At 57.1% G+C, this 26243-nt stretch overlaps 1 protein-coding gene across 1 annotated transcript in view; it reads right to left on the bottom strand.

The window, feature by feature from the left end:
- The window catches only part of Slit3 (slit homolog 3 (Drosophila)), a gene marked incomplete at its 3' end in the record, with an annotated part of 214810 nt that overhangs the window by 185502 nt on the left and 3065 nt on the right, over positions 1-26243 (bottom strand). Inside the window, exon 4 of the mRNA XM_013028624.1 lies at positions 6064-6135. Coding sequence (XP_012884078.1) covers positions 6064-6135 — 72 coding nt within the window. The remainder of the gene's footprint in view (positions 1-6063; positions 6136-26243) is intronic.

Genomic DNA, 26243 nt, shown 5'->3' with positions numbered 1-26243 from the left:
CAAAAAGCCAGATGTGGAGCCACGGGCTCAAGTGGTAGAGCGTTAGCTTTGAAGGAGGGGCCGGCGGCGGCGGGGTAAGCTCAGGGACAGGACCCAGGCTCTGAGTTAAGACCTCAGGAAGGTGAACTTTTCCCATCTTTCTTCCCTTCCCCTTCCCTACCCTGCTTTAGGCTCCTGTCCGTGCCAAGGGCAAACAGTCAAAATCACCTCCCCTTCTCTGGCAATAAAACAAGACAAGCCATTTGGCATCGGACGGCGTCCTGGCATCCCGACCCCTGGCGGGATCTCAGGGGGGTTGTGGCTGGCAGCTCTTCGGCGCCCAGCCTGTGGCCATTTCCCATAACAGCTGGAATTCTCCCCCGCCTGCTCTCCCGGCTCGTCACCCCGCCAGGAGGAACGTGTTCCCTCCTCCCCCTCCCCCTGCCCCTCACTAACCTTCCGGTGGTCAGCCTCCTCGGCACCACCCTGCAGACGTGCCGGGGCCCTGGGCAGGGGGAGCCTTGGACCTCTCTCCGTGTTCACTGCTCACCACCCCACACTTAGGAGCTGGAGAAGCTACTGGGCCTCAGAACCCCTTTCTCTATGTGCCGGAAAAAGCCGGAGGACGGCCGTGTCGGCTTGCTGCGGGACCTGCGTGGGCTCACACCTGTCCCCTGCGGCACCGGCTATGGGCATGCCAGTCGAGTAACCAGCGCCCAGCTGGGAAGCAGGACCGCGCCGCTGCCCACCGGGAGCCCCGTGGGTCCTCGCTGCCCGGCACCCGGCGGCCGTGGTGCTTACACGCAGACTCCTGCAGAGACCGGTGCCTGGGAAGGCCGGACTCCTCGGCCAAGCCCGCTCCAGGCCGGCTTCAGCTTTCTAGGTGCTGAAATTCCCAGGGGCAAGGGCTTGTGGAGCTGCGGGGGACGACGCTGCAGCTCCCGGGGTGCAGTCTGCGTTTCCCCACACCCACCGTGCGAGGCTGCTCCCCGACCTGTACACGAGGAGCACGCGCACGCTTCCTCCGCGGTGCTCCGCAGTCTGCGGGAGACGTGCTCCCCCTCGGCTGGACAGCAGCCCGGCGGAGCGCTGCCGGGTCCGCTGCTTCTCCGTCCGTTTTTCCTCATGCTCCCGTGTCTGCTGTGTGGCTGTGCACACGTGTGTACCTCCTCACGTGTGTGCCTGTGACCGTGTGGGGTGTACCCGTGAGTGTGCCTCTCACACAGACCAGAGCTCATTGGCAGTCACGGTTTACCTCCTGGCACACAGATCGGCCGCGGCTGTGTCTGGGCCCCATGCACACCCGGCCACGGCCACGGAGCCACCCCGGCGCCTCGAGGTACCTGGGGCCCCTCCCCCGCCCCAACGCTTCCGCCCCTCAAAACCAGCACCTCAGCCCCAAACGGGGGGCAAGGTTCACCAGCGTGAAACTACCCCTGTGCACTGCACCAGAGCCCGAAGCGTGGTCCGCATCACCCACACGCAGACTCCAGCAGACAGGACTCATGCGTGTGCATGTGTGGCGTGGTGCATGCACGCACGTGGAGTGACAGGACAGGCCCCGTGCATGGGTGGGCAGATGCGTGGGGAGGGATGAAGGGGGGTCTGCGTGTGGTGTAGCATGTCACAGGCATGTGGCATGGTACATGGGTTGTGCTGTGTTGTGTGTGTATGCATGTGGTACACGATGCATGTGTTGCGTGTGCTGTGTGGGGTATGCTGTATGTATGTGATATGTGTTGTGTGTGCTGTGTGTGGTAAGCCATAGGTGTGTGAGGTGTGTTGTGTGTGCTGGGTGATATAGCATGTCATGTGCGTGTGTTATGGGTGTGTGCACATTGTATATGTGTGTCTCCATTGTGGCTGTGTGTGTGTGTGAGAGACAGGGCAGTGACGGGAATGGAATCCATCACGCATCTCTCTGCACACAGCTAACACCGGTCCTCATCTCCAAGGAGCACCGTGGCCCTCACGGGGGGGGGGGGCTCACAGATGTCATCCAAGAGATGGAGACGGAGACGGAGTGGCGGCTTCGTCATGCTCACCCTCCTGCAAGCCGAGCATTGTCCCCAGGCCACCGCATGACCTCCATGACACCAGGACGCAACCTCTGCCCGGGAATGAGGGCGCAGGGGCGGGACTCCACGTCACGTGCTGAGCTCTATCCGCATCGTGACGCCACGGAGCGGAGGCGGGCTCGGGCTGGCCAGCCAGGGAGCGCCGTTGGCCGCACACCGGCGGGGGCCCCGTGTGGAGGGCAGGCCCGGTCCTCAGAACGAGAACCACGGGGAGAGAGGCATGCCACGAAGGAAACGTGCAAATACCATTCCAAGCTGTGGGTCCAAACCCCAGGCCCAGCACGCCGCGTTCAGGCAAGGAGCGTGAAGTCTACGTCAGCGTCCCCCCCGTCCGTCCAAGTGTCCCGGCGTCTGTCCATCCAGCTTGGACGGTTCCCTGTCATCGTAGTTCTGTTACCAATACTGTGTCAACACTCCCACGACCCGACTCCTTCCCCAGGACTTGGAAGGGAGCTGTAAACCTTACAGAGGGAAGTGAAGGTTAAACCCAGGCTGGAGAGCCCGTAGGAGAGCCGGGAGGGAGACCGAATCACAGAGATTTCCTCCACACGTGAGCTGATGTGAGGCTAGAATGGGGCGCGTGGAAACGCCACCCTGTTCCCCCAGAGCTTCCCACAGGCCGGGTGGAAAGGCAGGATGAGCGGGCTGCGTGGAAGGGCTTCGGGTGGGGATGCCTGCCGGAGTTCAGGACGGGCGCGGGCCCAGATGGGGGAGGAACGCCGGAGAGGCTGCTCTTCTACCCCTGCTGTCCCGGTCGGTCGCTGTACGCCTCCCTGCAGGGAGGAAGAGCACCGTGCTGCGGGTGGACGCCGACTCCGTCCTCGGCGATCGGCTCTGCGTGTGAGCACGGGGTGGGGGGGCACAAGGCCCAGCCTGGTTGCAGGCCGCACCACGAGGGCTGAGACCGGGGACCAGGCGGGGGACATGGCTGTGGTTCTGGCTCCACAGGTCGGGCACAGCCAAGGCTGTCCGAACGGGAGCCGGGAGGCAGGGCACACACACTGGCACCTCTGGGTTTGGTGCCCAGCCGCCCTACACGCAGTAGGCCATCCCCACAGCCCTGGTGACACACAGGAGGTGGTCGGCAGCGTTTCGGCGGCCTCTGACCCCGCAGCGGTCTTCCCAGGAGCCCGTGGGCGTGTCGCCAGTAGAGGACTGACTGGGTGCCAGGCCTCAGCCTTGCATTGTGTGCGCCCCTGGTCTCCTCACTTTACACTGGGCATGGAGGTTCTCCGCTGCACGTGCTGGGCCACATGCGTGCGTGTCCCGTCACTGGCCTGGGACAGGTCACCAAAGCCCGTCTGACGCCCTCACCCGCGACCCTCTCCCGCCCGCCCTCCTCCCCCACTGTCATTGTCGGTGCAGCGTGGTGACCGCGCTCGCTGCCTCTCTGGTTTGGTCAGCGCTCGGTGACCAGATCCCCCCAGGACGGGGGCCTCTGAGACCGTGGCCCGTGGCGTGGGAGCGACGCGCACCAGAAGATGACCCCGGACCCCGCATCAGCGTCCCCCGCGGGATCCTCACTTTTGAACCAGAAAGGCCACCACCGTGTGAAGCCACCGAGGCCACCTTCTGAGCAGGGCGGTGGGGGGCCGTGGGGCACCACGTTCCAGGCAGCGGCCCCTCAGAAACGTGTTTTGTGGGATGTCTCACATTCCAGCCGTGGTTCCCCCCCAACCCCTGCATGGACCCCGCCATAACCCCAACCAGATGTGCCAGGCGGCCTGGGCAGAGCCTCCCTCCCCCACTCTTCTTTCTCTCTCAGAACTTTCGGGGAGTTTAGGACGGTCCGCTGGCTAGCATATGTTCAAAGCAGTAAAATCTCTCTCTCTCAATGTTTCGGGACTGGGATCTCGGATAGAAGCCTTGGCTTGGGCATGCGCACATCACCAAACCTACAAGTTCACAATGCAGCGTCAGCTAGGGTTCACGAACACCTCTCTCCTACCCCATGCCCCCCCCCCCCGCAATCCTTCACAGTGAATCTCATGAGGCCACGCAGAGAAGGAAAGCGTGGAGCCGGGGGGTCGGCACCAGGGCCCCGGCTTCATTTTCGGACACCTGCTTCCTTCTCTCCGCCGAGCTCCGGTCGGTTTCCGGAGGGTCCTCGGCAGCCCGTCCCCCCGCAGGGTGCAGGGCTCTGTGAGCCCCGGGGAGGAGGGCAGGGGCGTTGGGGAAAAGCCTGCTGCACACCAAGTCCAGCAGGGGGCCGAATGAATGGATGAGCCCTACGTGGAGGGAAGGCAAACACGAGAACCAAAGCTTTCCGGGTGAGGGGCTTCCGCATCCTTGCGTCTATCAGCCCCCCCCTCCGCCCTGTTCTGCCAGCGCTCCCCGGGGGCCCATGTGTGCGTGGCCTGAGGCCCCGAGAAGGACAGACACCAAGTGAGTGGAACCGGGATCCTGCGAGGCTCAGCATCCTTTCTCTCCTGGTCCCCCTCCTCCCCTTGGGAAGGGCGACTGGCGGCAGGTGGTAAGAAGAGTCAGCTCCCGCACATCTCTAGCTCCAGAAAACCCACAGGTGCACCCTGGCATCCTACCCGCACCCCATATCCCACGGGCAGCTCCCTCGCAGGGTGGGGAGAGGCGGGCAGGGAGGGGGTGGGGCGGGGAGAGGCGGGCACGGAGGGGGTGGGGCTCCCCTGCAGGAGATACATCGAGGCACAGCGGGAAGGCCGTAGGACCCAAGCCAGGAGTTTCCTGGCCGCTCAGAGATCCGTTACCGCCCACCTGACGCCCTGCAGCCGCCGGAGCACACACATCCAGCCCTCGTGCCCCCCAGAGACCCCCTCCCCAGCCTGCCCTGCCTAGAAACGGAAGTGAGGTGGGGGGGGCACTCACACTGCCGTGAGTACCGTAGGCAATCGAGACACGACTTAAAGCACAGGAGAGAATGCGCAGCCCTACATGTTACCATCGCGCCGTGTCATTCGGGGGACCGGGCCTCCGGGCATCTGGCTATCACCAAATTCAGACCCTAGCTGAGGGCTGACCGCGCGGGGAAGGGGGAAGGAATAAATCGGTGGCACCTGGATCACCCACTTTGGGTGTGTTGGGCACTGCACCGCGTGCCCATCCGGGAGGGCCGTTTCTAGCAGTCACCCAGGACGACGCCCAGATACATTGGCGGGCGTGGCAGGGACAGAAGCAAGCAGGACTGCCAGTCTACTGGAACCCTGCTCGTGGTGGACGGTTCTGTGTGTGTGTGTTCACGTGCGTGCATAGAGACACATATGTACATCTGTGCTCCTGACTTGGAAGATCATTCGAAGGGCGCACACTGACATCTGTTTGGTGTTTTCCAGTTCTTTCCAGAACCTCCATGTGTTGCTTTGACTGTCTAAGTAGGCCTTAGACCCGGCCACAGAGAGGAAGCGTGGACCACGACACCAGGGCCTCACTGGGAATGTTAAGAGCCTTCCACCCTAGAGGTCTTCCTGCCTGTCTGGCACCATTCAGAGGGTCAGCAACCCGGGATCAGGCATGCCCCGTGACCCCCAGAGACCACGAGGACCGAGAACCCGGGCCTCCGTCATGGAGCCGTGCACGGTGGGGAATCAGGACTTGCTGATGACGCCCGCAATGTGAGCCCCCATGTCCACCACCACCCTCATCTCCAGCTCCCCCGTGAACCAACGCACGGGGCACTGCCGGCTCCTCCCCTCTGCGGTCTTCTGAAACGCTCTGGAAGCTAAAACAAAACCCGAGGAGTCACGCATTCCTTTCTCTACCAAACCACAGACCTCAAGACCCGGAGTCCTGGCAACGGCAGGAAGCGAGCAAGGACACGAACCGTTTCAACAGTCACCAAGGCAGTGAACAAAATACACGGGCCTCCACGCCACATCCTCCACACCGCCGGAGCCCCGGTCTGAGCCTCCCTGCCAGGGCCTCACTGGCAGGCTCTGTACATCACAGGTGCCACACACACAGGTGGCCCTGGAGCAGAACACCAAAGTCCGGCAAGGTCCAAGCGAAAGAGCGTGAATAAGTCAGCGGTACTCACAGTCTGGTGAGCTTCGGTGTGCTCTGGAAGAGTAATTCTGGAAGAACCTGGAGCTTATTCTTGTTCAGGCGCCTGCCGGGGGAGAGAAGATTGGAAAGACGTCAAAGAGAGCACGAAATCGCACGCAGGCATCAACAATCAATCCGGGACCCCCAGAAAGTCTGGACCTGTGTGTGTGTGTGTGTATGCGCCCGCGTGTCTGTGTATGTGTGGTGTGGGTGTGTCTCCCTATGCCACCCTGGTGGAGCCGATGGTGCAGCCGGGCACGGAAGGCTAAGGTCAGTCCTCAGCACAAACCCCGCGTGCATGCTGTGCTTCTCCTCCGCTGTCCCAAGTCTGAGACAGACATCAGTAGTTGATCGCAGCACATTTCCCCCGACCAGGACCGCAGACAAAACTTTGGACCGTGTCTCACCACGGGTGCTGCTGCGGAGTTATCACCGGGTGATGGTGAAGGACCGCCATGTGAGGCATAGATTAAATACCGGGGAAAACGTTCCAAGTTCTCCATGCGACTGACACTGACAGGAGCAGATGGCCGTTGCTATAGGAACGGAGCTGAGGGCGGGTGTGTCACCATGGGTGGAAGGATGGGGACGCAGTGCCGCGCCTGCCAGGCTGGCTTTCTGGGCCACGGCAGGGCTGCGTGCGCCGTGACCCCGCCGGCCCTGGGCAGGGGGGGGGTTGCTTCTGCCTTCTGCACCGCTTTCTCCACAAGAGGTTTCCCGAAAAGCAAACATATTTATATCACACGACGCGCCCGTCTTTCAACCTCCAAGTCCAGGCTTCCCCTTCTCATTTCAAAAAGGACAGGAAATGTCTCCACGGGTCCAGAGAAGCAGCGAGGCGTCCCAGGTATTACGGAGCGAGCGTGATACAGCCAGACCTGAGGGGAAGCGTGGTAGTTTCCCCGGCGCGGTCCCTGATGGGACTGATCAAGAGATAGGCCCCGGGATTGGGGGCCCTGGGCGTGAGGTGTGGGCCCGCGGAGCTGGCCCTGCGTGGATGCCCAGGGACCCTGAGGCTTGGTGACGCCCCGAGTCACCTAAGAGGCCTCTGGGGTGCAAGGCCAGAGGGCCCGTCCTTCGGTCCCCGCGTTTATTTCTAGCCTGGCTAGTGCAAGGCACTCTCCCTCTGCACGGGAACCCGAAATCACTCTGTATGCACACACCTCACAGCCCCGGAAGTTTCTAGAGCAGAAAGAAAGCCCTTGGCAGGCTGGGTAAGTGTTTCCAGCTAGAATGGATGGAATATGTCTGGTTAGATGAGCTCCCTTCCTCCCAATCACAGAGCTGAGAAATCTGAGCAAAGGGGAAGTGAGTCTGGGCCGGATTCAGGCGCGGGACACGGCCCCCCCCCCAGGTGAGGCCAGCCTGGGGCAGCTGACCCCCCCTCTGCTGTCCTGTAGAAAGCCTGGCATGAATCACATCCAACTCCCAACTCCATGGTTGGCAAAACTTCGCCGGCCCCGCGGCCGCCGTGGCAGGACAAGGGCGTGCGTGGGCTAAAAGCCCCAAACCAGAGTCAGAGCTAAAAATAACGCCAGGCCGGGCTCGGAGGCCATGGGAAGGGAAGGAGTCATTCTCATCGCGTGGCCGGCATTTGTGGCTGGACCAAAAATAAAAACACCCAAATCTAGCCACTCAGGCCTGCAGCCCGTTGGACCCCGAGCGAGGATTGTGGGGTGGCCTGCCCGGGCTCTCTGCTCCCTCCCCGCCCAGGCCTCAGGGCCTTGGCACTCCTGCTCGGGCTCCTCCCAGAGGCCTGGCACTGTGCTTCCGGGCTGCAGGGGCCTGGTGAGCAGGCCGGTGTGAGCGTGCACCTGGCAAGCCAGCAGAGGCTCAAGGCCATGCAGGACACACTTCTGGGGGGGGGAGGCTCCACAAAGCGGGAAGAGGAAGGGCGATGCGAGGTTCTCTTCTGGGAGGCAAAGGAAGGCCTGGCCTCAGGCCACAGCTATGGGGCCCGGCCTGTGCCAACTGCCGCTCTGTGACCCTCAGGCCAGAGGTGGAGATCTCTGGCCACGGTTCAGGCCGGGAGTGAAACTCGGATTCCTGGATAGAACGCAGGGCTGTAGGAAGGCAGATCTGAGGAGGTCGCAGGCAGGAACGTGGGCCGGGACAGGACAAGGCTCGGCCAGGAATCCCCTCCCTCTTCCCGAAGAGCCACAGCACCTTGCAACATTCCTGACGGACACAATGGAGGAGCCTGAAGGCCAAACCCCGTGGGCTGCTGAGTTGAACAGTCATATTGTTTTTCCATCTGTACTGGGAAGTGTCAGAAAACAGAGCCTCATCTTTGTGGGGCCCATCCTGGGCACACATGAGTGGGTAAATACAATTAGAAGTGCTTGTGACTTTGTTGAATACATCCAGCCATCCATTAATCTATCCATTCAACTCTCCATCCATCCAACTATCCACTCATGCAGCTATTCAAACAGCCAATGGTAGATTCATTCACACAGCCACCCTGTACATCATTCCATCCACCCATCCATCCATCCATTCAACCAATCATCCACCCACCCACCCATCCATCCATCCATCCATTCAACCAATCATCCACCCATCCATCATCCCACCAACCATCTACTCACCCACCCACCCACCCACCCACCCACCCATCCATCCATCCATCCATCCATCCATTCATCCATCCATTCAACCAATCCATCCATCCATTCAACCAATCATCCACCCATCCATCATCCCACCAACCATCTACTCACCCACCCACCCACCCATCCAACCATCCATCCATCCATTCAACCAATCATCCATCCACCCAACCAATCATCCATCCATTTATCCACCCATCCATCCATTCATCCACCCATCCATCCATCTGTCCATCAGACCATTCAATCAACCCATCTACCCATCCATTCAACCAATCCATCCATCTATTCAACCAATCATCCCATCCATCCATCCATCCATTCGACCAATCATCCACCCATCCATCATCTCCATCCTTCCTTCCACATTTCCAGTTCTTTTAGAAAGAAACATATAGAGACAAATAAGATACACTCCCTTTAAGAACACATGTCCACCAGATACCAGTGGTTCACACCTGTAACTCTTGCTACTCAGGAAGCTGAGCTTGGAGAATCAAGGTTGGAAGCCAACCCAGGCAGACAACTCTGAGAGAGACTCTGATCTTCAACTAAACCAGCAAAAAGTCAGAAGTGGAGTCATGGCTTAAGTGGTAGAATGCCAGTCATGCATGACAAAAACTGAATGACAGTATGAGGCCTGGAGTTCTAGCCCCAATATGGACACCAAAAAAAAAAATTCCATAAGCTAATGGAGGAGGAAGACTGGGGAGAGAGTTCTAGAGTTAGCGCATGCGTGTTCCCAAGGGGCACTGCTGTAGTAGGAAGGTGATGATGTAGCACAGGACCCAGCTGTGTAGGGTCCTCTCTCGAGAGGTCTGTGGATCTTGACCAAGGATCTGGGCTTGGCTTTTTATAGAGGGCTAAGGAGCGACAGGAAGGGCGCTAGCCAGGGAATGACCATCTGGTTTGAATTTTCAGATGTCCTCTGCAGAAATAGTAAGCGTGGTTTGGACGAAGGTAAAGTTGGAAGCAAAGACAGCAGTTAAGGAGGCCCTTGGGTAATCAGTGTGGCTGGGGGAGGAGCTGGTGGCGGCCGACAGGGAACAGACGCGACGGGGCTTTGCCCGAATGCACGGGAGGTTGGAGGAGCTGCGGGGTGTGTGTGTGGGGGGAACAGATCCCGTTTAGGTCACAGACTTGCTGAAATTACAAACACATCGAGAAAGGAAGGGTGCGTGCTGGGGAGTTAGAATTTCCATACTGTGCAGTTCTCTCCAACGTGTTTCAACAACTAGTCCTCGGGAATGATATGAAGTACTTGTAGGCCCGATCTCACTGAACCCACTGGGGGCCAGCTACACACCCCCAAACAAGAAGGCAGAGGATCTGGGGACTGGGGGCTCACGCCTGTCATCCTAGCTACTCAGGAGGCTGAGATCTGAGGATTGTGGTTCAAAGCCAGCCTGGGCAGCAAAGTCAGGAAGACTCTTATCTCCAAGTAACCACCAGAAAACCAGAAAAGTGGTGCTGTAGTAGAGGGCTAGCTTTGAGCGACTCAGGGACGGTGCCCAGACCCCAAAGTTAAGCCCGCGATCGACACAAAAATGTATGTATTAGATATTACTTATATCATGTATTATGTTATCATGTGTATTACATATACCATACTATATATAATATGTGTTAGAGACAACACATATAATACAATATCATATGTTCATCCCATGTATAAGGAGCAAAATCAACCCTAGCTTTGGCCCAGCGACACTTGGTTGACGTCTGCCAATTCTGAAGGCTGGTTATTTTCAGCGCGTAACCTCATAGCAACTTAACCACCCTACCCGGAAAAAAAAAACAAAAAAACCCTCTGATGATCCAGGAGGACACCTCCGTTAACCTGTGATGATCCAGGAGGAAAACTCTGTTAACCTCTGATGATCCAGGAGGACACTTCCGCTAACCTGTGATGATCCAGGAGGTCACCTCCGCTAACCTGTGATGATCCAGGAGGTCACCTCCGCTAACCTGTGATGATCCAGGACACCGCCCTTGCCATCATCCACAGCTCTTGCCCAGGAGTGGTCCTTCCCTCCCTGAAGTTGCTCACGGGAACCCATTTGAAAAGTCTCCAGGAGATGATTTTAGGGCACAGCTCACTGGCTTCTCGGGATGGCCGTGGGGCCTCTCACATACAAGAGAGCTTCCTGGAGGACTCCTTCAATGGCAGCGTTTACCGTCTGCCATTCCCCAAGAGCGCAGAAATACAGATTTATTTCTCCTCCACCAACGGCTGTGCTGGTTAGCAAGGCAGGAACACATGAACTCCAAAATCTCAGTGGGCCCGGCCAGTCGAGGCTGGCTCTACCTTGCTTACGGGGCGTGTTCATCTTGTGTGGACATCTTGGAGAACTTGGTCTCCCTGGCTGCTGGGCCAGGAGACAGGGGCACACTGACTCATCGCCCTGTGACCTGGAAGCGATTCACAAGCGTTCTGCTCTCAGACCAGTGCCACCTGACCCAAACCTAATTACAAAGCAATCAGGGAAGTGTCAAGGAAGCTAGGTGAATATCTGGCAAGACTCATAATTACCAACATGCCTTCAGCAGCAAAGCAGTAATTGCCTCTTCTTTCCTCCCTCCCTTCCTTCCTTTTCTCCTCCTCCCTCCCTCCTCTCCCTCTCTCTTTCTTCTTTCCTTCCTTCCCTCTCTCTATCCCTCATTTTCTCACGTAATTCTTCCTGCTAAGGCTAGGCTATTTGCTATTTGCTAAGGAGCAAATATATGTGCTGTCTCACTGTGTCCTTAAAGTGGCTCTTAATGTAGGTCATTGCTACACGAGGCAATTGAGCCACGGAGAGGTGACAGAGCTTCTCCAATGTCCCACAGTTTATATATAAGGCTCCAGTGGAGGCCTCCTGGATGCCAGAGCCCACAATTTGATTCCCTCTGCCATTCCACTTCCTTGCTCTCTGGGTCCTGGCTGACCGGAGGGCTGCTCGACAAGCCCGGAGGGGGGCCCGGTAATGAGGAACATCTGTTTGTGTCAAAACTGGAGGAGCTGAATCAAGGCAGCCTGGGAAGCGGAGCCTGTGCCTGTTCGGCTTCACTGTCCAGACCCCGTTCGCTGGGATCAAAGGCCCCAGAGAGCCAGAACTGGAGCAGGGAGCGGGTCCCGGGCCATCTAGTAGGAGCATCTACCCTGACACGTCCATCTATTCTGAAAGTTCTGCGTGTGGTCCTGGCATGGTCTCATAGGCAGTTCCAGGAGCCTGATGCATGCAGTTCTAGAAGACTCTGGGCTTTCCCAGGACCTCACCTCTCAGGGACCAGCTCAGGACCTCAGCTTGCAACGAGAACATCCTCAATCCCTCTGGAACTCTGCTTATGCCTCACATTACACCGATCTTCCTCCACCTGCATGGCTGTTCAGGGAACTCAGAGCACATCGATGGCTGGAGCCTGCCTTGCCGCTGACCCTCGCCCTGTGAGCTGCCATGTGCATGAACGCCTCGCAGCCAGACCCTGATTTCAGGAGAGGAGCAGGGAAGGGGAGCAGGGCACAGGGAGGCGCATCTAAGCAGCTGCAGTGGAAAACTACAGGCTGTGCAGAGAGTGAGCCGAAGGGCACCGAGTCCACTGGCCTCAGGGGTGCTGATCTGCGAGGCCCGGGCCTGCCTAGAACAATACAGGAGCCGGCGAGGTTGTAGCCCAGAGGCTTGACCAAAGCCAGGAGAGAGTGAACTGGGGAGGCCGCCCCCCACACACACATTGTTTATGGAGCTACGTTAGTTATGTTACAACTAGGGTGGGAGAAAGCACTTGTTTATTCATGTGTGGGATGTGCGTGTGAACATGTCATTCACACACACACACACACACACAGATCTTAAACTGGCAGCTGTGGAGGTATCCAACGGTCAAATTCTGGCAATGGCTTGAAGGTAGACGAGAACACTTGCTGATGAATTAAAAGCAAGTCGTAAGGGTTCCCAGAGTCAGGCAGAAAGAGGAGGACAAAGTAAGGTAGCGCTTCAATAGGTACAAAGTAGTGTGGCCCATAGACACCAGTATATGTGAACCAAGCTTTGGGGAGAAGACCGGGCAGTGGTATCAAAGACTAGGAATCTGGACGTGGCCACCGTGGAGCTGAAAAGAGAGATGGAGGAGGAGTGAGCACTGGGCCGTGAGTCACCGAAGCCAGCACAGAGAGAAAGGAGGTGTGGGGGGGGGGAGCCACCTGGGTACCAGGAGGGAAAGCGAAGGAACAGGTTTGTGAAGAGACCGTGGCGGGGTGGGAATGGAGCCCCGAGGAGGGGTGCACACTGGTTGGTTGGTCTGTTGGTTACCCCATCCCAGACACCCCAGGCCCCGGTCGGTTTTCAAACCTCTTTGACCCACACAGGTAGAAAAGAGACAGATGCCCAGGGAAACCCGCCATCTGGAGAAGATGTCAGAGAGGGCTCTGCCATTCAGCACAAAGCTTCGGGAAGCGCTCTGCCTAACCCGACCCTGCTTGAACCCACTGACCTCTGGGCTGTATTCTTGCTAAGTTCAAAGTAGGAAGGGGGGCGGGGAATGTCCCCACAGCGGCCAAAGATTCAAACGCTCTCCCTGTGAATGGCGAGTTCCTGGTCCTTTTCTGAGGGAATCACTCACACCCCTCGAGATTTGATAAGGATGGCCTGCCTGCCTCCCGCAGGCAGTGTAGCCCCCGCTCGCTCGGCTGGATTGTCTACACAGCCAGCCAGCCCCAGCTACCTCTCTCAGCCTTCGCAGGCCCCAGCCAAAGAATGCAACGTAATTATCTATGACCAGATCCCGTGGATAACTAATTACAACTTTATTTCTCAGAGCATTTCCTTCCTGGTCTAGGTCCAATCCTCTCCCCCCTCCCCCATTCTTTTCTTCCCAGAGAAGGAAAATACCTGGACATTATTAGAACTATTGGGTGGAAAGGAAACGGGGGCAAAGTGGAAAGGAGGTGACTTACGAATTGCGTTAATGCTTTGAGCCACTCAAGTCCTCTTTAGCTAGTTCCTCTGTGTGTGTGTGTGTGTGTGTTTCTATGCTTCCCAGCCTGTGAAGGACTCTTTGCTGGTAGAATGGTTTAGGAGCCCGGCTCCCTTTCGTCACCCCCACCTCGGGCAACGGTTCCCCTGCCCTTCCCAGCCTGGCGTCCCAAACCGAATCCCAGATGTTCACATAGCGAGCAATAAACCAAGGGCCCGGCTCTGCGGGCTGAACCCGTGATCCTCACAAATAGATTCCAGGTGTGTTGGCCCCTGGACCACCATGGCTCATCTACATACACACACACACACACACACACACACACACACACAGGCACACAGGCACACACACCACCACCAGTTCCATCCTGAAAGGAATTCCGTACCATCTCCAGATGTGAACCTGGCGGGGGCTGAGACAAAGCTGGTAACTGGACAGGAATGTCACGGTCCTTCCACGGTCTCCAGATGGCATCCCAAGGTCACAGTGATCAAAATGAGGACATGCGTTGTTATTCAAAATCAGCCCGGGCCGGGGTGGGGCGGGGGGAGGAGGGAGCAGGCCAGCTAGCTGTCGGTGTGGCTGACACTTGTCACCGTCCAGTTTAGCTGCCCTCGGCGTTTCCTGGGCGTTAAGGACTGAACTACCCCATCCCTGGTTCATACGTCGAAACTGCCCAAAGGGAGGGTGAGAAGGTGGGGTGTCGGGGTGGTGCCCCTTGACTGCCTCTCCCACCATGTGGCTTGAGGATGCAGCCTGGAGTCGCGCCTGGGGTCTTTCCCGACCTTTGGATCTGTGCGAAGGAGCTTCCTGCTCCTTACAAGTCCAGTCTCTGGCGTCTTGTTACAGTCCCTGGCCCGGCCCTGCCCGCGGTGGACGAAGACACCATGAACACCATGCACACAGCCCTATCTATCTCCGTAAGCCGTGGAGGTTCAGCGCTTGTTCAGCGAAAAGAGAAACCAAAGTCAGGTCTCAAACTAAGCCAGCAAGTCCTGCTTTTGCTCACAGCGGCCCGTGGAGCCGCAGACTTCGGATTACTGTCACAGAAGGACAGAGGAGCCCAGCCTCGAGGGACAGAGCAGCCCTGTGGAGTTCGAGTTCCAGCCCGCCTTCCCGCCCGCCCGCCCGCCCGCCCGCCCGCCCGCCTCTGGTTCTACATTTCCCAGCTCCAGAGCCATCGTGCACGCGCACGTTAACACCTCTAAGCCTCTGTCTCTCCATCTCCGCTCCCCGGCCGGGCAGAGGCCTCGCTGTGCATGTGTGAGTGGCTGGCAGGGCGGAGTGTGCAGCTGCTCAGTGCTGAGTGGACGCCGGGGAGGGGCAGCCCAGCCCTGCCCGCCCCACGCAGCCCTCCTCGACAGGGCACTGCCCAGTCCCTTGTAACCTGGCAGCCTCCGACTCCACAGAGTACTTGTATGTGAAGGGGAGCTGGCCCATCCTCTGTGAGGAGATTAGGCGGGGAGCCAACCTAAATAGAGGAACAGACCCAAACGGCTCTCCTGATTAGATCATCAGCCAGCGCACCAGGGCTGCAGCTCCAGGCCTCTCTCCCCCAGGACAGGGTGGACAGGGAGGGTCAACCTGCAACTCTGCGGCTTTGGCTGAGAACCAAGAGGGAAAGAAAAGGCCCACCCCGGCCCCCAGCGGCGGAGGACGGGCAGGCTGCAGCGGCTCCGCTCTTCTCCAGCGCTCACAGTGCTTAAGACCAGCCGTGCACTACGGGCAGCACGGCGGGTACCTGTGTGTTTTCAGCGCCTCGGGACTTGTCCGGATTTCTCCAACCCCGGCCAATTAAGCGCCGATCTCCTTCACCTATCCAGGATGCGGGCTCCGCCAGGCATAGGTGAGGAGCTCTCGCATGCTCTCTCTCTCTCTCTCTTTCTCTCTCTCTCTCTCTCATTCTCCCTCCATCTGCCTGCCTCGTAACTTCCTCTAAGAATAACTTCGGGACGCCTAGAAAAGGGAGGGGGCCATGTAGGAAAGGGACCCCAGAGTAGAGGACAGGGGTGGGAGGAGTTATCAATAGAGACGGTAAAGCATGCGTACTCGGTGGGAGAAACCCATTCCAGTCTCAAACCCACTGTCTCCTGGCTCATCGAACCAATGCTCCCCACGGGAGGCCGCCACCCGCAGGACAACCACAGCGTCCCGGCCTCTGCCCGGCCCCCCCGGGCTCCCGGCCAATCGCGTGTCGGCAGTGACCTGGTTTGTGGGGACTCCGTTCCTCCGGCCCCCAGCCTGGCACTGCCGGGGACTGGTTCTCGTTGGATCCATGGTGCTGCATGACAGTTTCTGGCTTCCCTGAGTACTCGGATCACAGCGGCTCTGTGAACCTGCCCCACGCAGCAGGCTGGTATGATGCCAGTGCCAACAAACCGGGTGGGACCACAGCTATGCTAGATCGCCGACCAGCCAGCGCCGGCCGCCGGAGCAGAGAGTCCAGGACGAAGGCGGCGTGACATCGCAACGCCATGAGAGAGTGCGTTAGGCTCGGGATGCGTGGGCAGCCACGGAAGGTGACGACCAGGTACCGTCAAGGAAGCCCGGCGTCTGCCTCGGGGAACAAGCCTGCACGTGGAGTTGCGTGCGGTGGCGTGCACACGCGCTCCGCTCTGGAGGGCCGAGTGAGACTCTTAATCAAGAGGCTGAGGATCGGATAGGGGCTGAGATACTGGACACTTTCACCAGCACATCCTGGGGTCCGTGGATGCCTCTCTACGGGTTCACGGCATCTCCGATTCCTACACCGACCTCTGCGGGCCTCACCTCCAGGCGGCCGCCGTCCTCCGCTCACCTTGTCACCGTGTCCTCCTTGGTGACCATCCGGCGCAGGGCCGTGAGGACCGTGGACGCCCAATATCAATTTGCGGAGTATTGATCTGATCTCGGGTCACAATTAGAGGTGACAATTACTTGTCAGGTTTGTCACGAGAGGAAGAAACGATCTTCCCGGATCTAACGATTTCCTTTGTTTCTAGCTCCAGAAACAGAAACTATTGAAAAAGAGAAAGCAAAAACGAAAGCGGCGTGGCGCCAGCCGCCGCACTCACACACAGGGTGGGGCGGTGGAGCAGCAAAGCCGCACCAGAGCCCGGTCCTGGCGCAGCGCGCACGCGCCCGGGAAAGCAGGGCTTGCCAAGGCTTTCTCAGTGTGTTGGGATTCTCGAGGAGGGCTGGGCAGAGCCTGGAGGTCCACCCCTGTCAGCACCCTCAGCAGCCCAGACCCAGGGTGAGATGCAGACAGCCCCCGCTTAGTCACAGCCTGGATTGCCAACGCGGCCAACGCAGGAGCGTCCTGGGGGAACCAATAAATCCAGCGGCGTGGACTATCACAGGCATGCGTAAGTTCAGCCTGGACACTTGGTACCCGTGCTTGTTTCCCACAGGGCCTTCTCCAGGAAGCCCCCGGCCCGGGGGGGGGGAGGGCAGGGCAGGGGGGGGGACTAGCGTCTGATAAGTCACAGGCCGGCAGGAAGGCTGCTCTTGGGAAGGACTTCCCACCATAGCTCAGACCCACTGAGGAAGAGCACCCAGGATCTCCGCACCAGGCCTGGCCCAGGGACAGCCAGGCTCTCCAGGATCCCAGGAACTGGTGACGGCTCCTTTGGTTGGCGGGCTGTAACACCTGATGTCACCAAATAATACCCCTGCGTGTGTTCGATGGTGGTGGTGGGCGCTGGGGACTGGGGCAAAGCTTCCCCTACCTGTGAGATTTCGGCTCTAGAACCGTGCGATCTCATGGTGGGAAGACAGATGGGAAAGGCAGTGTTTGGGGGTCCGGAGCGTCACCTCCTGAACCACACGCGTAGCCCAGCCTTCCTTTCTCCTTGAGCTTTGAAGAGAGACCTCTGCAGATAAAAGGGACTCTGAAATTCCAGAGGTACAAAACGAGTCGCTGTCAAATAAATCAAGCAGGAAAAACACCAGCAAAGGGCTTACTTCTTATCTCCCCCAGGGCCGACTCAGAGACCATTTCCGCGGACAGGCCGGGGAAATCTGTCTTCCTGACTGTCTGCAGTCTGAACTCAGAGGCGGAGGGGAGCCTGGGGAAGGCTGGGACGGGTGGGGGAGGGGGGATTCCCCGCCCCTGGAGCCCGTCCACGAGGGACGTGGAATCCCGCCCCGTCCACCACCAACTGCTGCGTCTTCAGAAGGTACAGGGGTGAGGAGGATGCCAAGACCTTACTCTGGAGGTGGGGGAGCTGGGTCCTCTGCTTTTGGGGCGCCTCTGGTGAGGGGAAACACCTTAGGCACCCACGGAGTCACGGCACACAGAGGGGGGGGCCAGTCCCAAGAGGCAGAAGGACCCCGAACCCCAAGATCAAGAGCGCTGAGCAGGTTTAGCACAGACAGGAAAGGCCTGACCGCTCCTAAGCCATTGTGAACTGACAGGCTCATTCTCTCCCAGGTCTACGCTCGCTTGCATCTCTGGAAGAGGCTTCGGCCACCAACTCATGTCCCCACGTCTGAAACCACACAGCCACGGTGCTTGAGTTCCCCGTGGGTCACACAGCTGGTGCTCTGCTAAACACCTTCCTGCATCATCACACACGGCTCTGGTGTGGCCTTGGGCCCCGGGCGAGGCTGGGCAGCAGGCCGTGGAGGCCTCCTGAGCTCTTGGCCTGCCTTCCCCTCCACCAGGCCACCCTCCAGCGTTCCAGCCGCGGCGGCGGCGGCGGCTGCCCGAACTTGGTCTCGCCACGGAAGCCGGGCATCCCCAGAGAGGCCCGAACGCACACTTTCTCCAGTGACCGCGACCGCCCCACTCCATCAATTATAAATGGTGCGTTTGTGCGCCGTGCGGTATAAAGTTCCCGGTGTGCACACATCTCAAATAAATCACATAAATGTAATTACAGTTCATTTATTTAGTACCTCCTGGGAGAGGAACCCGGCCATGCCGGAGAGAGACTCTGGGACTGAGAGGAAATTGCTAGAAGAATCTTGGGGAGAGAGTCGGAAGCCAGGAGCCAGAAAGACCTTCCCCAGAGGGGACCTTTACCATTTAAGAGCGATTCCCTAAACTCACACAGGCGGGAGACAGAGGCTGCAAACGGGAGCTGTTGCGGGGGGGTAAGACTGCTGGCAACAGAATGGGGGGTGTGGGCAAAAACCTGGGGAGCATGGGCTGGGCTGGGCTGGGGCTGGGACTGGGCTCAACAGTAGGGTCGGGACTTAGGTAGCAGGAGAGAGACACCCTGAGTTTTTAATCTCCACTGAGAGAGAAAGAGCTGGATCTTAAATGCGTGATGAAGTTACTAGTGTGTTGTGAGTCAGACAGACAGATTTAGAGAGACAGAGAGGAAAATGGGATCGATTCCCCGTCCCCCACCCCGGACACCTGTGCCGTAAGTTCGGAGCCCCCGGAGCTGGTTTGAATCCATCTGTTGAGCATCCAGCATCCCCAGCTGCCCTGACATTCTCGGGATAAACTGCTCGACAACGCACCCGTAGCGTGTGCTGGTCCGCTGTCTGAGGCCAAACAACAAAGCGGAATACTTGAAACGAACATTTTTACCAACAAAACGGATGTAAGAGCGCCCCGGAGAGCCTCTTTTCCTTCTCCTGCTCCCGGGGAACGTACTCATCAGAACCTGAATTACAAAACGCTCGCTCCTATGTTGTGATTTACTCAGAGCCCCGCCGTGCTAAGAGAATAACTGAATCTCGGGTTTTGCAGTACTGCTCAGGATCATTTCTCCTTCCCCACTAACGGCGCTGGCCAGCAATCACGAGTTTATAGCTCATTATGCCAAAGCAAAACACTCTAATAACCTAATCAAACATTTAAAATCCAGCTCTCAGCCACGGCGCACAAAGAAGTGGCTCTCTCTGCCCTCTTGTTAAAGGTCAATTCCTGGTTTTTATTCCAAACTCCACATCTCTGAAGAGTGTCCTCCCCCCAGACAGAGAGAGGAATGCACAGAGTTCAAACCCCGATGGACATACTCCTGGCCTTAGAACCATCCTCCTCATACTCTGAAATATGAAGACCGACTATTCAACTATAGTGTTCTTTCCTCTCCCCTGAATTCTAGCAAAAGTGTGCGTAGATTTAAAAAAAAGAAAGGGTAGCAATGGTGCCCCACGCCTATAGTTCCAGCTACTCGTGAAGCAGAGGTGGAGAAGGTCAAGGATCACAGAGCCTGGGCAAATCACAAGAATCCATCTCCACAAGGAAGCCTCATGTGGCCAGCAGGGCATGACTGCCCTGCCTAGGTCTGCTGGAGGCCTAGGTGAGAGGATCGGGGTCTGAGGCTCACCCCAGGCAAAGAGCAAGAAAGGGTCAGACCCCGCCTAGCACATGCAAGGCCCTGAGCTTGCTCGCCGTCTCCGGACTTTCCCCTGGCCATTGTGGTGTGTGCTTCCCTGAAGGCTGGGTTCAAGGGCTGGACATCTGGGGCTGGAAAGCTCTGGTAAGCCCGTGGCATTCGACCCTGACCTCCAGAATGTGAATCCCAAGCATGGGCACGGGACGGGGCTCTCTCTGTTCCCTGTCCAGAGCTCGAGACGCCGCCGTGGGTTTGGGGACGCAGTGGGATTGCAGATATGCTCAGAGGAAGATGATCCTAAAGATGGCTGGCAGCTGGGCAGTTTCCCAGGAGCCGGTGATCCATCTCTTTTTCCATCTATCTTCCTTTCAGTCACCCCCGGGCTGCAGGAAGTGCTTCTAAGCATTTATTCTGGGCTGGACGCAACCCTGAGCAGTTTCACGGATGTTGTCTGAGAATCTCCACGACTCTAGGGTGGTTAGGTGCCGGAGCTTCACGGTTCCCCCGGAGTTCCCGAGCTTCCTCCTGGGGGGGCCTCGGAGCGCTTCCCTGCTCCTCTCAGTCCCACACCTCGCTGTCCTGAGCCTGTGGCTGCAGGGGGGGGCTTTCCACCAGGCACCGGGGAGGGAGGGCAGGAGGGAGGGCTGGGGCAGGGCTCCCACTCCACCCCCATGCCTTGGGAGTGTTTGTGGAGCTGTGTTGCGATCCGGCTATCGTTTTCACTTTGCTGCCATGGTTTTATTCCCTTTCCTGAAGCTTCCTGCGGACGTGAAAACACGCAGACCCCCAGACGGTAGACGGGCAGCACGAAGGACTTTCTCCCACGACAGCGGGGTGCTGCTCCGCACCCAATATTTACGCTCCTGCTCGCCCATCCCATGGCTGCCCTGAGCCCGAACTGCCATTCTTAAGGTATGCACAGAAAAAAAAATCTATTCCAAAACAGAATTAAAAAAAGAAAGAAATGAGGGATAAGAAGCCGATTGGGAAGCATCTGTCAGAAGTGAGCTGTGGGCAGCTCACACCCACATCCAGACGGAGCTGTTTTTCCACGGCCTCATAGTCATGTAAGTGCAGATACCACAGGCGACAAATCTGACAAAGCAAGGCCTGTCCATAACTCGCAGCTAATAGCAATGGCCGGGCTTTTGATGTGGTGAGGAATGAAAGGAAGAAAGGCCACCTTCATGGGGCGTTCGGGGGTGGGGTCCCGGAGCCAGAGCCGTGGTGCAGGCGAGGCCGGCCGGGACCCCCGCCCGGAGGGGTGCCGACGGTCCTTTGTAAGAATGTATGTGCCACACACCGGAGCTTTAATAAATAACCCCGTGGTTTATCTCTCAACTCTTTGAAACACTCGTGGGATCCGGCTCAGGGTGGAGGCCGGTTTTCCACCCTCTGGAAGAACAGCAAACTCCAAGGAAGCTCACATTTCCAAAACCTGCGCAGGGCTGTCCAATTGGCTGCAAGTCCCGGTCCTCCTGCGTTCCTCCCCTCTGACAGGAGGAGGCGGCGCCTTCGGCATCTCTGTCTCCTTCCGGTGCCCGAGGACTATGTTTGCTTTGCCTGGCAGCTGGATTCAGAATAGTCCCAGATTCAAATTCTACCACGGGAAGTTACTTTAGCTTTCTGAGTTCCAGATTTTTGCCCTTTATAAAATGGACAGAATACCTTCTTTAAAAAAAAATTTAAGACACATCTGTGAAATCTGTGATCATATCAACGTTCAAGAATACAGAAAAAGAGAAGTATCTTCTATTTGGTATCTACCATTTTAGACTCAATAATGACTTCCATTTTGCTCTATGTTTGAATTCCTCCCTCCCTCCCCCTCCCTCCCTCCCTCCCTCTCTCCCTTCTTCCCTCTCTCCCTCCCTTTCTTCCTTCCTTCCTTCATTTGGGTTGGTTGTGGGTCTTGAACTCTAGGCCTGGGCACTATCCCTGAGCTCTTCAGCTCAAGGCAAGTGCTCTACCACTGGAGCCACAGCACCACTTCCGGTTTTTGGAGTAGTTTACTGGAGATAAAAGTCTCTCAGATCTCAGCCTCCTAAGTAGCTAGGGTGACAGGCGTGAGACACCGGCTTGTTTGTATTTCTTATGGAACCGAGGTCCCTCACCATGACAGCACTCCTCTCCCAGGGGTACCGGGGGTCTGCGGCGACCTGCAAGTGCTCGATGTGAACCACGCAGGCCTGGCAAAGCTGCATGTCCATCCATGCCTGGATTTCTCCGTTTCTCCCCAGCTTTAATGTGATAGATCACTTTCCTCAAACAAGGCTTCAGTGAAGACACTGAACTCAGGTGTTTTGTCCGAGTCTCACAGTATTCCTTGAAAACTTTACACACATTCAGATTGGGTCCTGGGGGTCCAGCCAGGCAGCCAAGAAGAAGGAAAGGGAAGCCACCAGCGGCCACGAGACCATTCAATGACCTGAAGACCTTCCCGGGCTTCCAATCTTGCGGAAGGATTCGCTCCCAGAGCCGTGGAGGTGAGCATCTGAGCGGGTTCCATCTCTGGGGCTGAGGCGGATGCGAGGCTTGACACAACCGCTTCCTCTCCATTCCTCGTGGCGTTTACATCTCCAAGGGCCACTCTCTGCACTGCTCTGTGGCCTGATGGGAGCGAGGGGCCCCACGCAGGGTCCCGGAGCAGGGCGTGGCTTCATGATCCTAACCCGGCCCTCACCTAGACGGTCCGTCCACACTCTCCCCTGCAGCCTCTGGCACCTGCCGTGTGGTAAGATGAGGAAACCCAAATGCCTCCCGAGTGGCTGTGCGTTACCATTGGGCATCGCTGCCAGCAACGGGCGTCTGCTGCCTGAAATTGGGCTCGGACCCTTGTGTCCCGGCCATTCTGCTCAACGGTCTGTGTCTGCTTTGCAAAGTATCGTTTGAATCTTTTTCTCCGTTTGGTGTTTGTGTCCGTCCTCTTACTGCGATTTTTTAGAAGTTCTTCTTGTATCTTATATACAAATCTTTAAGCAGGTGTTTTGTAAACATTTCCTCTGTTTTCTTACCTGTGGCCCCTTGCAACACGGAAGAGTTCAAGGTAAAGAAAGTCCAGCTCGTCAGTTTTGTTCTTTCCTGGGTGGAGCTTTTAGAGTTGTGTCAAGCACAAGTTCCAGAACATTTCCCGCATATCTTCCCCCAGCTTTTGAGTTGTACTTCTCACACACAGGCTTAGGGGCCACGCAACTTAATTTTGTAGACGGCACATGGCTTGTGTGTGGACTCATTTTTCAGCACATGGAACTTCGTTGCACAGCACCATTGAAGAGGTGATTTTTTTCCCCCTCCACTGAAATGTATTTGCACCTTCATCAAAAATCAGTGGATTCTGTTCACCTGGGCTGTTGCACACCCCTGATGTGTATACATTGGCTCCCCCATACCACAGTGTCCCAGCTCTGAAGAATTACAATAAGTCTTCAGGGTAGATTTGTAATTCCTATACGACTGTTTGTTGGGATTGCACTGAGCAATATTTCTTCTGAAATGACTTCTTTACTTATAACTTCTTTCCTGGATTCTTCACTCCATCTTCCAAACTCTATTTTTCTCTAGTTATTCAACTTCTGAGGTTTTAACAATTGTGATTTATGTTGTTGTTTAGTATAAATATACACACACATAAATATATATAAATACACATATGTAAGGTCTGAAGCCTTATAACTCTTCTTGAATAGCTTCTCTGTTTAGCTATTGTCTCTTTGTGGGTGTCTGTTTTTGCATACTTTGTTTCTAGGGAGAATATGAGGTTTTATATTCGTCTTTATTTTTCTAATAAAAACAACTTCACATAAACTTCAATTGTAATCTTGGTTGCTTATTTCTTAAGTCACAAAAGTGTTCCTGGAGCTTCAAAGGGAAAGAGATACATACATATATAGCTATGCATATATACATCTATATATCTTCAAAGTTCTTTCAGACTATATCGCAGAATATGGTCAGTAAGGACTAATCTATTCCCAAACATAGACCCAGGTAAGGTAAGCCAGGAGGCCTAGGGGTGGCTCAATCCATTCTCAAGTTCCTGTTCACAGCAAATACAACGGAAGGAAGTCCCAGTACTGGCATGCACACACACACACACACACACACACACACACACACACACACACACACAGAGCAAATACGTTATATTTTCCCATTCCCCACTCTCAGCCTGATACAATAGAAACTAACTGGCACCAGTCAGGATTACACAGGCATATATGGACATACACACACACACACACACACACAGAGCAAATACATTATATTTTCCCATTCCCACACTCAGCCAGATACAATAGAAACTAACTGGCACTAGTCAGGATTACACAGGCATGTATGCACACACACACACACACACACACACACACACACACACACACACACACACGTCTCCTTGCTACTCTGGGCGGCCTGTCCAGCTCTTACTCCAGCCCAGCTCCCTCTGCTCATCTTTCTCAGACTCACTTCCGATGGAAGGCGCTGCTGGCCGGCCCAGGCTGAGTGCGGCCCCTCCCTTGGCCGGCGTGGAGCCTGGCCTTTCCTGCTGCATGGCCGTCACAGCCCAGGGGGTACGTGTGGACAGGACAGCACCCTCTCCCGCCGCGTCTCCTGCGGGGAAGCCTCCCGCGCCTGGTCCTCCCGCCCGTGGGCTTGGTGCACACACACGCTGCACGCAGACGCCGGTGTGTGCGGATGTGCGGACGCGGGTCCACTCGGAGGCGTGGTGCGTGTGCACCACAGGGAGCGAACGCCCCGCAGGGAGTGATCCCCACTGAGGCCTGGGACTGCAGCCTGGCGGACGGAGCCAGGGGCCGGCACCTCTCACGCCACGTGGCACCAACCCTCCCGGGATTCGCGGGCGGGAGAGCGGGAGTCAGGACCACGTTCCTCACGAGTCTGCCGCTCGTGCGCGCTGACGCCCAGCAGACGCGGTGTCCCCCATGACATTCACCTCGCTGCTTGTCCCCTCCCCTGGGGAGGAGGCCCTGGCCCCTCGTCCCCATGACCAGATGCCGGGTTGGAATGTCACAAGGACCAAAGAGCGGACAAACGCACAACACCAGCACAGCCCCGGCGTCCAAGGCATCCCACTAACTCCTTTCCACGCCACGCACGGGCCCCTGGGGATTGTTCTCCAGGAAAACAGGCTCAACAACACCTCTTTTCTATTTTCTCCGTTTCTAAATAAAGATGAAGAATGAGGTTTTAGGAAGCTTAAAAAAAAATCAAAGCCTGGCCAAAGACAACCCTACCTCCATAACCGTTTACCCTGCTGAGGGACTCATCTCCTATATTTGAGCCAGTGAGAGCAAAGAACTTGGTACGGTTCAACCCAGGAGGAAAACCACACACTGCAGGGCAAAGCGCTGGGCTGGGCGGCCTCGCTGATGGGAGACAGGTCCCTTCCCGCTCCCACGGGGCCAGGGACACACACACACACACACACACACACACACACACACACACGGAGCAGAGGAGGAGAGCCAGAGCCACCACCAGTGAGACTACGGCTCCAACATCCACATGCTAGGAACTGCTGGCGGTGATTCAGGAAGGGAAGGTGAAGTTCCCCCCTTAGCCCTCTGAGCGATCCTGGTCACCAAAGTGACCGGGGTGTTCTGCAAAAGCACTCATCCTTGAAGTAAACGGAGCCTCCCTCCCCTCCCCGCCTCTCCCGCTCCTGCCCGCCCCCCCCCACTGAGGCAGAGCCTGGGGCCTATTTTTAAACCACTGGCAGTGTGTTCTCTCGTGGAAATGTGTGGGTTTGCAGAGACAGGCTGAGGCTCCTGGGAAAAACAGGCATGCGGGAAGGGAGGCTGAGCCCACTCGCCCATCCGCCCCTCCTCCTCTTCTCTTCCTCCCCCACCTCCTCCTCCTCCTCCTCTTCCTCAGGACAGAGGGCTCTGCTCTGCTCTGCTCTGCTCTGCTCTGCTCTGGAGGAGCAGCCTGAGCAGAGAGCAGCCGAAGAGGCGTGGGGAGAATCTTCAGCGGCTTCCAGGACAGGGGTAAGGGGGGAGGGGGGCGGGACTGCAGGCTGGGCCTCCTCAGGCCTGGGGAACACAGGAACCCCTCCCCGTGACAGCCCCGCCCCGCCCGCCCCTGGAAGGAGAAAAACAAGCCCCAGATGCAAACCCCAGCATCTGAAAACAACAACAACAACAAGGAACTATAAGTAAGTGGGCCTCGCTGGGATCCCTAGAACACATGCGGAGGGCGTGAGCAACGTGACCGCGCGCGTGGTTTTTTTTCTTTTTCAACATCACAAGTCCCATGGACAAAAATAAAACCCAACAAACTGAAAACAAAAGACATCTCCCCCTCCCCCCTCCCCC

This window comes from Dipodomys ordii, unplaced genomic scaffold, assembly GCF_000151885.1.
Source record: "Dipodomys ordii isolate 6190 unplaced genomic scaffold, Dord_2.0 Scaffold112, whole genome shotgun sequence".
In the NCBI taxonomy this organism is placed as follows: Eukaryota; Metazoa; Chordata; class Mammalia; order Rodentia; family Heteromyidae; genus Dipodomys; species Dipodomys ordii.
This window is presented reverse-complemented; position numbering and strand designations above follow the sequence as displayed.